The sequence below is a fragment of the Danio aesculapii genome, chromosome 23, assembly GCF_903798145.1.
Source record: "Danio aesculapii chromosome 23, fDanAes4.1, whole genome shotgun sequence".
In the NCBI taxonomy this organism is placed as follows: Eukaryota; Metazoa; Chordata; class Actinopteri; order Cypriniformes; family Danionidae; genus Danio; species Danio aesculapii.
This window is the reverse complement of record NC_079457.1, coordinates 26,544,328-26,557,028: the sequence shown is the minus strand read 5'-3', so window position 1 is coordinate 26,557,028 and position 12,701 is coordinate 26,544,328. Positions and strand designations below refer to the sequence as shown.

Sequence of the window (12,701 nt, the reverse complement as noted above, 5' to 3'; positions counted from 1 at the left end):
CACAAACCTTAACCCTAACCTTACAGTCTACTTATAATCTAATGAGAATTAGTTGGCATGTAGATGCAATGTAACTTAAATGCAACAAAAGGACCATCAAAATAAATGGGACCGTTATGAATATTAATGAGCTCTACTCTGACACTCTACAGCTCACCTGCTCTCACACATACACATGCACAGTGTGATGTGCCCTGAAATACACACATGCAAAATAATTATACTTTGTTTTGTCCAAAAATATTTTTACAAAGCAAGCAGATGCCTTGTCAAACAATCATTTCAACTTAAGTGGAGAAGAGGTACACGTTAGGAGAGAGTGAGCCATCTGTAGGCAATTAAATCTGCTCCTCCATTACTGATGCTGAATTATGTGCAGTGGATGACATATATGCTAAATTAAATTATATTCAAATAAGAAGAACCAATAGAGATGCATTTAAAGTTGTATTTTGTGGGTTAAACACATGAGAAGAAGGCAGGCAGAAATTAATAACCTCAGCATAAACAGATTTTATAACGTATAATCAATTATGAATTAATTATCAATCAGGCAAAGAAGATAACTGGTCACATACAACATTCCCTGCAGATTCTATTTAACTCCTTTATGGAAAGAACAGCAACTGCTGCCTTAACTCAGCTTTTGAAATGTTACTGTTATGACTATCAGCGATCTAGCGCGAACTACAAATCTGCCAGTTTATGGACTAAAGATCAGTCATGCAACACACACATACTCACCTGCTCCAAATCACCATTGATTAGACACTCACAGCTGAAGCTGCTTTTGGACTGATTACTACACTATAAACACAGCACCACTAACACACAGTTGTTGCTGAGTCTTGTTTACTGTTTAGTGACTTTACAAACGCGTTTCCTTTGTCTTGCTTTGCCTTGTTTTGATCCTCGCCTTGTTTATCCCTGTCTGGTGCCTGCCTTCTTACCATCTGCCTGTGTATCTGATTACGATTCTGGATTGCTGCATACATCTGTTTGCCCCTGTGTTGACCATTGCTTACCTGACCTCTCTAATAAACCTGCATTTGGATCCGCACTCCTGTAGTCTGCATGTGTCACTTCACTGTTACAGTTACCATCAGGACGCAGGTTTAAAATTCCTAATGCCCAAAGAAATGCTTATAAAAGGTCATTTATCCCAATTGCAGTTGTTGTTTTAATTGGATCACTGTTTGAAGTCTGTTTTAATTTAGTTTTTACATTTTTAACTTGTGTTATTGTCTTGAAGAGTGTGTGATTGTTTTTCGGTTGTATGTTTGCAGTTGTTGACTTAAATCCAGTGTTAAAGACAATTTTCCTTTCTGTTCCAAGCAGAACGGACAATAAAATTTAACCTAAACTAAACTAATGGTGTCCTTTCCCCCAAGAAAAATCACAACTGGAGCTAAATGATATGACACGATGCATAAATGTGCATTAAGCACTGATATTTAGCAGATATTTATACATGTTGAACTGACAAAATGAGTTGATGGAATTAAGAAACCCTTGCTATTAGTGACACTGGTGGATGATAAGTGAACTTAAGTTACAACCACCCTAAAAGGAAAATGATATCACCATTTACTCACCCTCCACTAGTTAAAAAACCTGTTTGAGTTTCTTTCTTCTGTCGAACACAAAGGAAGATATACTGAAGAATGTTGGAAGAAAACATTGACTTCCACAGTATTTTTAGTTCCTACTATGGAAGTCAATGGCTGCTTTTTTCCCCCAACATTCTTCAAAATATCTTGTTTTGTGTTTAAAAGAAGAAAGGAATCCACTGGAGTGTGAATCAAGTGGTGAGGATTTTTAACTATCCCTTTAAGCTAAGTGCACTTATAAATGCACATTTTCGTTTTTTGATTAGAAGTAAAGCAAAATTACTCAATCAATAAATTTGGCAGAAATATGCTGAGAACGTTGCTTATCATTAATATCTTTCATTAATATATCATTAATATAATATACAGTTGAAGTGAGAATTATTAGCCCCCCCTTTAAATTTTTATTTTTTTTAGATATTTCCCAAATTATGTTTAACAGAGCAAGGAAATTTTCACAGTATGTCTGATAATATTTTTTCTTCTGGAGAAACTCTTATTTGTTTTATTTCAGCTAGAATAGAAGCAGTTTTTAATTTTTTAAAAACCATTTTAAGGTCAAAATTATTAGGCCCTTTAAGCTATATTTTTTTTCGAACGAACCATCGTTATACAATAACTTGCCTAATTACCCTAACCTGCCTAGTTAACCTAATTAACCTAGTTAAGCCTTTAAATGTCACTTTAGGCTGTATAGAAGTGTGTTGAAAAATATCTAGTCAAATATTATTTACTGTCATCATGGAAAAGATAAAATAAATCAGTTATTAGAGATGAGTTATTAAAACTGTTATGTTTAGAAATGTATTGAAAAACAATCTTCTCTCCGTTAAACAGAAATTGGGGAAAAAATAAACAGGGGGGCTAACAATTCTGACTTTAACTGTATATGTATATAACACCCCAGGGTGTGTTTGATTGGCCACAACATTTCTTACTAAGATTACAAAATGATACATTTTTGACCCTTATTTTCTAAGTTGAAATGTAAACTGCTGACTATTAGTGTTTAGTGCATGTTTGTGCATCATGTCATATTATACCATCATAAAAAACAGAAGCTGACTTCCAGAGTATTTGATGTTCCGTATTTTCTAAGTATAACACAGCTAATTGCATTTTTTATGTATGGTGGACTCTTATTTTGAAAACTGGACAGATTTTAAGGAACAGGCAGCCATGCATGGAAACAATACTATGTTATCTCATCAGTTCACAGCTTGTCAGATCGCAAAATTCTGCAATTATATGTTTATTCAGTGTCACTCCAAATAGTTTGTTTATATGTTTGTTAGTTTAACATTTATGTTGTGAAATTTTCTGTATGCTTTTGACGAGGCAACAAATATATCTAACTGTTAAATATTAGTGTAATGCACGTTTATACATCATGTCATATCACTCAGCTCTTACTGTGATTTTTCTTGAGTGAAAGGACACCGATACACTTTATAATACCCATCTGTTTATGCAGACATTAATATAAATTGCTAGCCATGTTTTCATACATTTTAAACCCACTAAATACAATACAAAATACATTTCTGTCTGTCCCTTTTGTTATGTCGAATTATAATTTAGCCTATGTTTTATTCATAACACTTAAGGAGCAGTAATGGAACAGACTGACTTCAGATAGCCCACTCCTAACATGAACCTCTTCTCCACTCAGTTAAAATGACTGTTATTAACAAGACATCTGGTCAGTTTGTTCAAATGTGTTTTGACAACTGAAGTATGATTGTTGTACACATGTGTATATATGCACATCAGAGACATGAGCCTAATGCAGCTTGAGAAAAGAGCTCATTAATATTCATGACCCTTCCAAATAAGGTCAAAACTGAGCTTTCACTATAGGGCCAATTTTTAAGGATATAAATAGACTTGTAAAAAACATTTCTAGAGATTTTTTTACACTTACCCAAGCCACATAGGTACCTTTAATATAGATATAAGGGATCCGTTTCAACATAAAGTATCAATACATTGTACAAGAATACATTTCTATTACTAGAAATATAGGTATTTAAAAGCATGTTATCAATTTTAACAAGGTCAGCAGAGATTAATTATTTTAAACCTGTTTTTTGGGTCTACTAAAATGACCTTGGTGTTTTTAAGATCCTAAACAGGATGTAATGTGGGTAACAAACACCCGCTACACTCCTGTTGAAAAAAAGTGCTTAGTCAGTTGCACATGGAAGACCAATATGGGGTTTCAAGCTGTGGGTTAGAAAGGAAGAAAGACAGAAACACAGAGACAAGAAGAGAAAGATATGCTTGTCTGAACGGATGGAGGATAAGCTGAAAGTGGATGTCTTATTCAGAAACTAATAAGATTAATGAAGTGGAGGCTACAGATCAGATAGAAAACTGGAGATGAGAAAGGAAAAAAGATAAAAATGATCTATAAGAGAAAGACAAGGAAAAGCGTAGAAGCTGTAGGTCTGGACACATTCAATAGACAGAAATAAGGGGACGCACCAGAGATAGTGTATTCATCGCTGTGGCTCTCGCTGATCCTCACCAGGAAGGAGCCAGTTTTATTCTCCGAAGACAAAAGCAGCTTCTCAGCCTTTTGTCTGTTGATATTTCCATAGTACCATCTGTAAAGGAGAGGCACAGAGCAGAGCTGAATATCTTAACCAATCAATGATTACTTCATAAGCTGTTGAGATTCAGATACAAATACAGTGCAGGGCATACTTTAGTAGAAAAAACACCAAACAAAAACATATCTAAATAAACAAAGTAAATAATATAATTATTCATTCATTTTATTTTCAGCTTAGTCCCTTTATTTATCAGGGGTCGCCACAACAGAATGAACCGCCAAATTTATTATAGAATGTAAAAATAAAATTTTAATTATATAGTTCAACAATGAAAAGACAAGGTTTTGTCTGCTATGATGATAGTACATAATATTTTACTATTCATTTTGCAAAACATTAGTATTTATACACTAGTATTTAAAAAATAACAGCTTAACTAACTAGGCAACTTAGGTTAATTAGGCAAGCCATCGCACATCAGTGTTTTCTTCTGTAGCTAGGCATGGGATGATAACCAGTTTCAAAGTTTACCGCGGTGTGAAAAAGTCAAGGTTTTAAAAATTCTGTTATATCATTCCTAAGGTATTTGTAAGGTTTTTAATGTGTTTTTTTTACTGTTTGTGTTGTAAAGAAATCTGTGTTTTTGAAACTAGTAAGATAGCAATATCGATAGCAAATAAGATAACAAAATACAAATAATAGCAATAAGATAGCAAAATAGTCAATGATTTATTTTTAATTATTTAGCCTGACGTGTACTGTTGGCAGTATGTAGTGCTGTTGCCTCACAGCAAGTAGGTCGCTGGTTCGAGCCTCGGCTGGGTCAGTTGGCGTTTCTGTGTGGAGTTTGCATGTTCTCCCTGCGTTCGTGTGGGTTTCCTCCGGGTGCTCTGGTTTCCCCCACAGTCCAAAGACATGCAGTACAGGTGAATTGGGTAGGCTAAATTGTCTGTAGAGTATGAATGTGAATGAGTGTTTATGGATGTTTCCCAGAGATGGGTTGCAGCTGGAAGGGCATCAGTTGCGTAAAACATATGCTGGATAAGTTGGCGGTTCATTCCGCTGTGGCGACCCCTGATTAATAAAGGGACTAAGCAGAAAAGAAAATGAATGAATTTGTACTGTTCCAAAATATTTAAAATGTGTCCCTAAAATGAAATATTTTGTGTTAAAATAAGTTAGTCGGCACCAGTGGTGTAGTGGTTAGTGCTTTGACACATGCACTCTGGAGCACACGGCAACCCGAGTTTGATTCCCGCCTCATGGTTCGATTCCTTCTCTTCTCTCTGCTCCTTGCTTGCCTGTCAATAGTCTACACTTTCCTATCCATTAAAAAGGTGAAAACCCCGAAAAAAAATTATATATATATAAAAAAAAAAGTGAACATAACTTATTTTAGAGCAATAATAATCACAATACTGTGAAACCATGATATTTTCATCCAAAGTTATACCATCAGAATAGAGTTATACCGGCTAATGCCCATCTGTAACCGATCAAAAAAATACTGATTTATAAGGGGGCTAATAATATTGATCTTAGTTTTCGTTTTTTGATTCCAGTCAAACTAAAAGAAATAATCCTTTCTCCAGAAGAACAATATAAAAGGGAATATAATATAACAATATATCCCAATAGAATAGGGAATACTGAGGAAAATGTCCTCCGTCTGTTAAACATCTCTTTGGAAATTAAATTTTCACAGTCAGCACGATACTGGAAAAAACTGACATTGCAATATTTTCTTTACTGCAATAAATATTATGATATAACTGTAATTTCACCAGATGACTTGAATGGCTCTTTTTTTTTAATGACTTCATAATTTTAGATTTAGAGATAAATTATTTATGATTTTCTGGGGAGTCAAACAATATTCAGAAAAATTTATTAAATAATGTCTGTATAATAATAATAATAATAATAATAATAATAATAATAATAATAATAATATAATTTTCATTAAATAAATAATTATATAATGTACAATTATTTTATAGTTTAGCAAACTTCTAATTCATTTTGCCCAAATGGCTTAAATTTTCTTGACATGCTTACACAGTCACAGGCTTTAAAAATAATAATATAATAATAAAATAATAATAATAATAATAATAATAATAATAATAATAATAATAATAATAATAATAATAATAATAATAAAGCTTTCACTCTAAGGTTTAAATACAAAATGACTTCACTATGTTGTTCACCACTATGTCTGGTCAACTATAATCCCTGTGATGTGACTATTGCAAATTCACACATTGCTAAAACGATCTATTGTGCAGTCCTAGTAATGTGTAAAACAGTCACACTGTATGGATATTTATTAATTAAAGGCTAAATATAACCAGCAGAAATACGTTTCAATGCCATAAAAAGTTACTTTTCTGAAATAAAAATGAATTTTGATGTTGAAAGATAAACGCAGCACACGTTTTAGTAACTACCAGCTACAATATTAATAACATACAGTAATCACAATAATAACGATGCGTGTTTAATACCTTATTTGTATATTACAGGCATCGCAACAACATGTATTTCATTGTAATTCTAGCTGACACATTCTTACATAATTATGTCAACGTGTGCATTGTGCAGTATGAGTACAGTAACGTAAAAAGCTTCCCACTAAAATAATAGACTAACAGCATATTATAGAAAATTATAATGTACTAAATATACTAAATATGAATAAAACAAAATGATTAATCAAAACACATTATGATGAGCATATAGAAGCACTCAGAATGAACATGAACTGGTTTCATACACAACTACACTGAAAATATCAAATATACTGGGAGGTTCTTATTTCACTATCAAACAAACATTGTTACAAACTCAAGCCTCTGATGTCCTTCGTTTGTTCATATTTAATCAAATGAGTAAAAGAAACAGCTCCTATTTTGTCCACATGAACCACATTCGGCTTGGCACAGTAAACAGTGCGGAGTCATGCAAAGTGTTGCCATGTTAAATATGGGCGCGGCAGGTGCACATGCTTGTTTAGCACAATCCCATGGTGCTTCAGTTTCAGTGAAACTCTGGCTGGTGACAGGTGCGCACAGCACTGACATAACAACCCCGCTACCTGTCCACACTATCACCAGGTCTGTATAGCGAACACAATCGACTGACCCTGTTACAGTAACCCAAGAGAAGAAAAGGGTAGTGCAAATAACAGCACACAGACCATTGTTTATATAGACAATGATAAAAGCCTGGCTGATACTCTGCAGGTATAAACTGAGCTAAGTTAGGAACAATAAAGGTCAGGATTTGACCTACACTGTAAAACCCAACAGTCAGCTTTATCAAATGAAATGAGTGTAGTTAACTCAAAATCGACTGAAAGTGAATTCTACTCATTTGAAAAGAGTTTTGAACTCAGTGTTGACGGTAATAATTAAGTACCTCATTACTTCAACTTAAATGGAGTAAGTTCACAGTACTCGTATATAGATTAGTTTTTCAACTCAAACGGTTTGTATCAATCGGTTTCCTGAAACGATTTGAGTTGCCTTAACTTATTGGGTTTTACAGTACCCAGTTGGTTTGAGTTCTTTTCATTTAGTGGGTTTTACTGTGCTCAAATTGCTTCATTTACTCAAATAGATCAAGTTCACAGTACTCATTAGGATTTGTTTTTGAACTTAAATGGTTTGTTGCAATCAGTTTCCTCAAATGATTTGAGTTACCTTAACGTTTTGGAGTTTTACAGTGTATCGTTACAATATGAAATATACAGTGGTTTTTAGTGTCTGTTTTAGAAATTGTAAAGAATTTTTATTCTGCGACTAGTTTAGCAGTATTAGCTACACTCTAAAACACTCTGGGTTCTACACAATTCCTTCATGTTGTCCCAACACAAATCGATTAAGTTAACTAACAAATTTAAGTGTATTGAATAAGCCTGTCACGATAAGGAATTTCTGTTGTGCGATATATTGTCACAGAAATCATTGTGGTAAGCGATATTATTGTCATTTGTAGATCATTTTATGCCACTGATTATATAAGGTTACTTAGATTCTATTATTTGATGTTAAAAAGGTAAACGTCCTATTATATATACTATTAAATGTCCTATTAGGTAAACGTCCTATTATATATACTATTAAATGTCCTATTAGGTAAATGTCCTATTATAAACTTTGACACTGGTAAGGTAGAATGTAGGGATGCACGATATATCAGCAGTCATATCGTTATCGGCCAATAAATGCTATTTTTAATGTTATTATTATTGGTCCGATATCAAAATTAGGCTCATATCTTTAAGCCCATAAATTATGTAATTGTACAGAACTGCCTGCCTTGGGCGTACATGGGCAGAACTTGTTCAGAATTGTCCAGTACACTATAACGGAGCTTTCCTCACATTATTTATTCCTTCAAAAGTCTGTCCTTTCTTTGTGTGGTATTGCTTTGCGTTAATAAATCAGTAAGTAAACATATTTCTTATCATTGTAGATATGTTTGATAGAGTGCAAGTTGTTTACTGTATAAAAATATAACATTTTGAAATATTTATATTTATCGGTTATCGGCCTCCAAATCTTAAGTGTTATTGGTTAGCTATATCGGCAAAAAGATTAGATTCAACTTTATTGTCATTACACATGTACAAGTACAAGGCAATGAAATGCAGTTTCGGTCTAACCAGCAGTGCAATAGCAGCAAGTGCAGGATACAGGTATAAGTTATAAAGCGCAGTTATAGAAAAACTATGGTGATATTTACAGATGGATGTGCCATGAACATTATATACAGGTTGTATTAGTTATGAACAGAGATTTACAATAAATGAATATATGTACAGGATGCTATTAATAGCAGAAGTGTGCAGATAGATAAACATAATTACAAATGTCCATGTGCAGTGGGTATGTCCAGTTCAAGTAAATGAATCAGTGCAATGAATATGTGCAAACTTTAAATGTGCAAATGTTAAATAGTGCAGTGATTGTGAGGAGTATAACATCCATATCGGTGCATCCCCAGTAGAATGTAAATGTCATTGTAAAATGGCTTTAACATTATTTGTGAATTTGTAAATGTATATACTGCGACGGCAAAAAATGATTAGGTCATCTCTAAGTATCGCACGATAAGTTGATATATTGATTATTGTGACAGGCCTTGGATTGAATATAAAACACTTCATTTGTCCCCAAAAATTAGTTGTGTTGTTTCAACTCATTTTAAATACTTTGAACAAGCAGATGTCATTTTTTGATGTGTAGGCCTAGACCATTTTAAAGGAGATTTTTTTTAATTCTGTTATTGTTTACTCACCTTCAGTTTGCTCTTATTTTAGTTTGTTTCATCTGTTGAATACAAAAGAATTTATTTTGAAAAATGTTGGAAAGAGGTAACCACAGGCTCCCATAGTATTTTTTTCCTACTATGGATGAAATTCTTAAATTCATCATAATATCTTCTTTTGTGCTTGACAGAAAAAAGAAACACAAAGGTTTGGAACCACTTGATGGTGAAAAAATAGCAAGTAAATTCTTTATTTTTGGGTGAAATGTCTTTTCATCTTAAATACTAAAAGGTTTTGGTTATATATTGGTTATATATTAAACCTATAATAACGCAATACACAATCACATATCCAACTTGGAAATAATGTCTGGAATGTTATTTGAATTTGGACGTTCAACCTTTAAATTTGAGAAGATCGGCGTTGACGTCAGTGAGACACTATTTGACGTCACTACTTAATGCTAGTTCTAATGTTACCTTATTTTTTGCATCTTGTCAGCTGTTTTCAAAATCAATGCAGGCATTTTCTGTTGACATAAGAATATGAACTGTTTTCTGTGTCATGGAAACATCACTTCAAAATCATTGACTGGAAAATGTCAGAAGTGGGACATTTCATGACTGACTCCACATACTTATAGAAACACGCGCCTGGAGGACAAAACAAGCCCTTTTTTTCTTTGAACATTTTTTGTACTAAATACTCATGCATTTAAAGTGTGATATTAACACATCATTTCTTTAAACACTGATGATGCAGCTGCATATGGGTGAACAGATTTCCCTCAAACTCTAACACTAACTTTACCCTGACAGATTTAACTAGAAAATAATAATGAGCACACTAAATAAATAGCATGTTAAATGAATTGTTCACCCAAAAATGTACTCTTCCTCCACTTATTCCAAACATGTTTGGCTTTCTTTCTTCTTCTGAGCACATGAGATATACAGTACAGTAACTTCCATAGTAATTTTCTTTCCTACTACAAATGTCAATGGCTGCTATTTCCCAAACATTATATAGAATATCATGTGTTGTTGTCTGCAGAAAAAAAGAAGTTTATGAATGTTTATAACCACTTGCTTGTGAGTAAATGATTATGATGAAAAACTATTGTAAAGTAAATGCTTAATGTGGCTTATAGTGATCTGTATATCTATGTGCATCATTAATACTAGGCCTGCTGAATATCTAATCACTCTCTTAATACATTAGGCCATGTTTTATAGATTGAAATACTATTATAAATTGTTCATACATTTTCTTCCTTTGAGATGAATCAATGTAAATATTTGTGGCTTGAATCGAAAGTTCTGACTGGTGTGTGTGGTTCTAATAATATGTTGCCCTTCTACTGTAGGTATCCAGGCCTGAAAATATTCCGTTTCGTTCATTCAATCATTCTACGAAACCTTGTCAAAACCTGTTTGACACAACAGCTGTACTAAAATAGCCATGATTTTATTATTGGAAGGTGTAGTAAGCATGTTTGTTTGGTGTATTAATTACTATAGTAAAAGTTTTACTATAAATATCATGATTAATATAGCAAAACCATGTTCAATTAATTTTTAACATCATTTTGTTACATTTTTGTAGTAAAACCGTGGTTATAATTTGGTGAGGGTTTTGTTTTTAACCCTAAATTAGTGTTCTAACTACCCAAAACCATTTTCACAACCCAATTTCAAAGACCATAAACCTTAAGAGGCATATTTACATTTTAATTGTACATTGGTGGAATTCTAAAGTGCAATGTTTCTGTGAATTTAATATAAAAACAACAGACGTCAATTGAAAGTTCAACCATTGAGAAAACAAATGTAGCCTATGTGTGTGACAGAGTCAAGCTATTCGTTCAACTGTTGGAAAATGTGCACTGAAAGTCCACTAAATGAACAGTATAACCACTTTAGCTTTATATCTCGCTAGTCACGCACAGCACTTACTTGTAGTTAGCGAATTCGTCTTTCAAGAGGGCCACATAATTGGCAGGGATCAGTCCGGACTCCAGGGACCCCGTCAGCTTCTTGGCGAGCACATAATCTCCCCTCTTTTCTATGACAGACAGTTTGTCCCCTTCCTTCACCGACAGCTCTTCCTCACTGCGGGCTACGAAGTCGAACAGAGCCGCGTACAGCTGCGCGGGCTTCTTCTTGGGCGCCGGGACCCGGATACCACCTGAAACGGTGCGAATGTCGTCCGGACGATGGAGGTTCGGATAGTTTTCGGGCCATATGCTGTCCCATAACCGCTTCAGGCATGGCATACAGCAGCGACAACACGTCTCCATCCCAGCGCGCTCTCTCCACGGACTCCAGCGTAGCCAGAATATTTGGCCGCCGTCCACCGAGCGAAACGGGTTGAGAGCAAAATTAAAGAGGCGTGTGGGTCTCTGCCCGAGGATGACCGACTGACTCTGTACCAGGATCGCCTTTGTTGAGCTAAAGCACTGGCTGCTGCGATCATAGCGGAGGATCAGGTGAAACCGGTTCTGCTTCAGGATGGATCGCAAAGGTATGCGGAAAAGACATGCTGGATTGTTCAACGAGACTTGAAGACGATGAGAGGATGGATGTGGTGGTTGGAGAACATCCTCTATTCATTTGCATCTGTCCATGGCGTCCCTCTTCTGCCCTATAATGAGCGGTGCAGTGCGCCGCAGTGTTTGGTGCCGCTCTTCTCTTCGCTCCGGAGCAAAACGCTTCGCAGTACGTAAACTTGGCGGAGAGCGACGCTTTGCTCCTGTAGTGCGATCATCTGTTCACTAGGAAAGCAAGCGCCGCACACTTGAGCTGGCAAAAGCAGCGTGTGTTTATTTTTAGATCCACTCATTAAACGTAGGCTCTGCAATTATGAAAATACACCTCCCTTTTGTAAGAGGAATATTTGCGTGCACATCAGATGCATCAGCGGAATTGTGCGAGTCGAGAAAATAACACTGTAATGTGTATGTTCACGTTATTATTACTGTACATGTACACTTTTGTTTTTAAATCCACTACCTGCAAATAATGGGGGGCATTAACACATGGTGACGTCATGCACAGGCGCTTGTGTTAAACACCTCTGGAGCTGTTTGTCCCTAAAAACATTAAAAGCAAGAAAGCTGTAAGGATGTATACGATTTTGGAATTACTTTCTTATGTGAATTTCTTGTACTTTATATATCCCCTGTAATTAAAAAATCTTTTATTACATTTGACATTTGACCCAATTTCTGTTTAACGGAGAGATTTTTTCAACACA

General features: G+C 34.7%; 1 protein-coding gene across 1 annotated transcript in view; it reads right to left on the bottom strand.

Annotated features, from left to right (window-relative positions):
* srms (src-related kinase lacking C-terminal regulatory tyrosine and N-terminal myristylation sites) overlaps positions 1 to 12,208 on the bottom strand; it is a 34,899-nt gene extending 22,691 nt beyond the window's left edge. Inside the window, exons 1-2 of the mRNA XM_056448640.1 lie at positions 11,402 to 12,208; positions 4,098 to 4,219 (exon numbers count right to left, since the gene is read on the bottom strand). Coding sequence (XP_056304615.1) covers positions 4,098 to 4,219; positions 11,402 to 11,745 — 466 coding nt within the window. The 5' untranslated portion in view covers positions 11,746 to 12,208. The remainder of the gene's footprint in view (positions 1 to 4,097; positions 4,220 to 11,401) is intronic.
* Between the last annotated feature and the right edge of the window lie 493 nt (positions 12,209 to 12,701).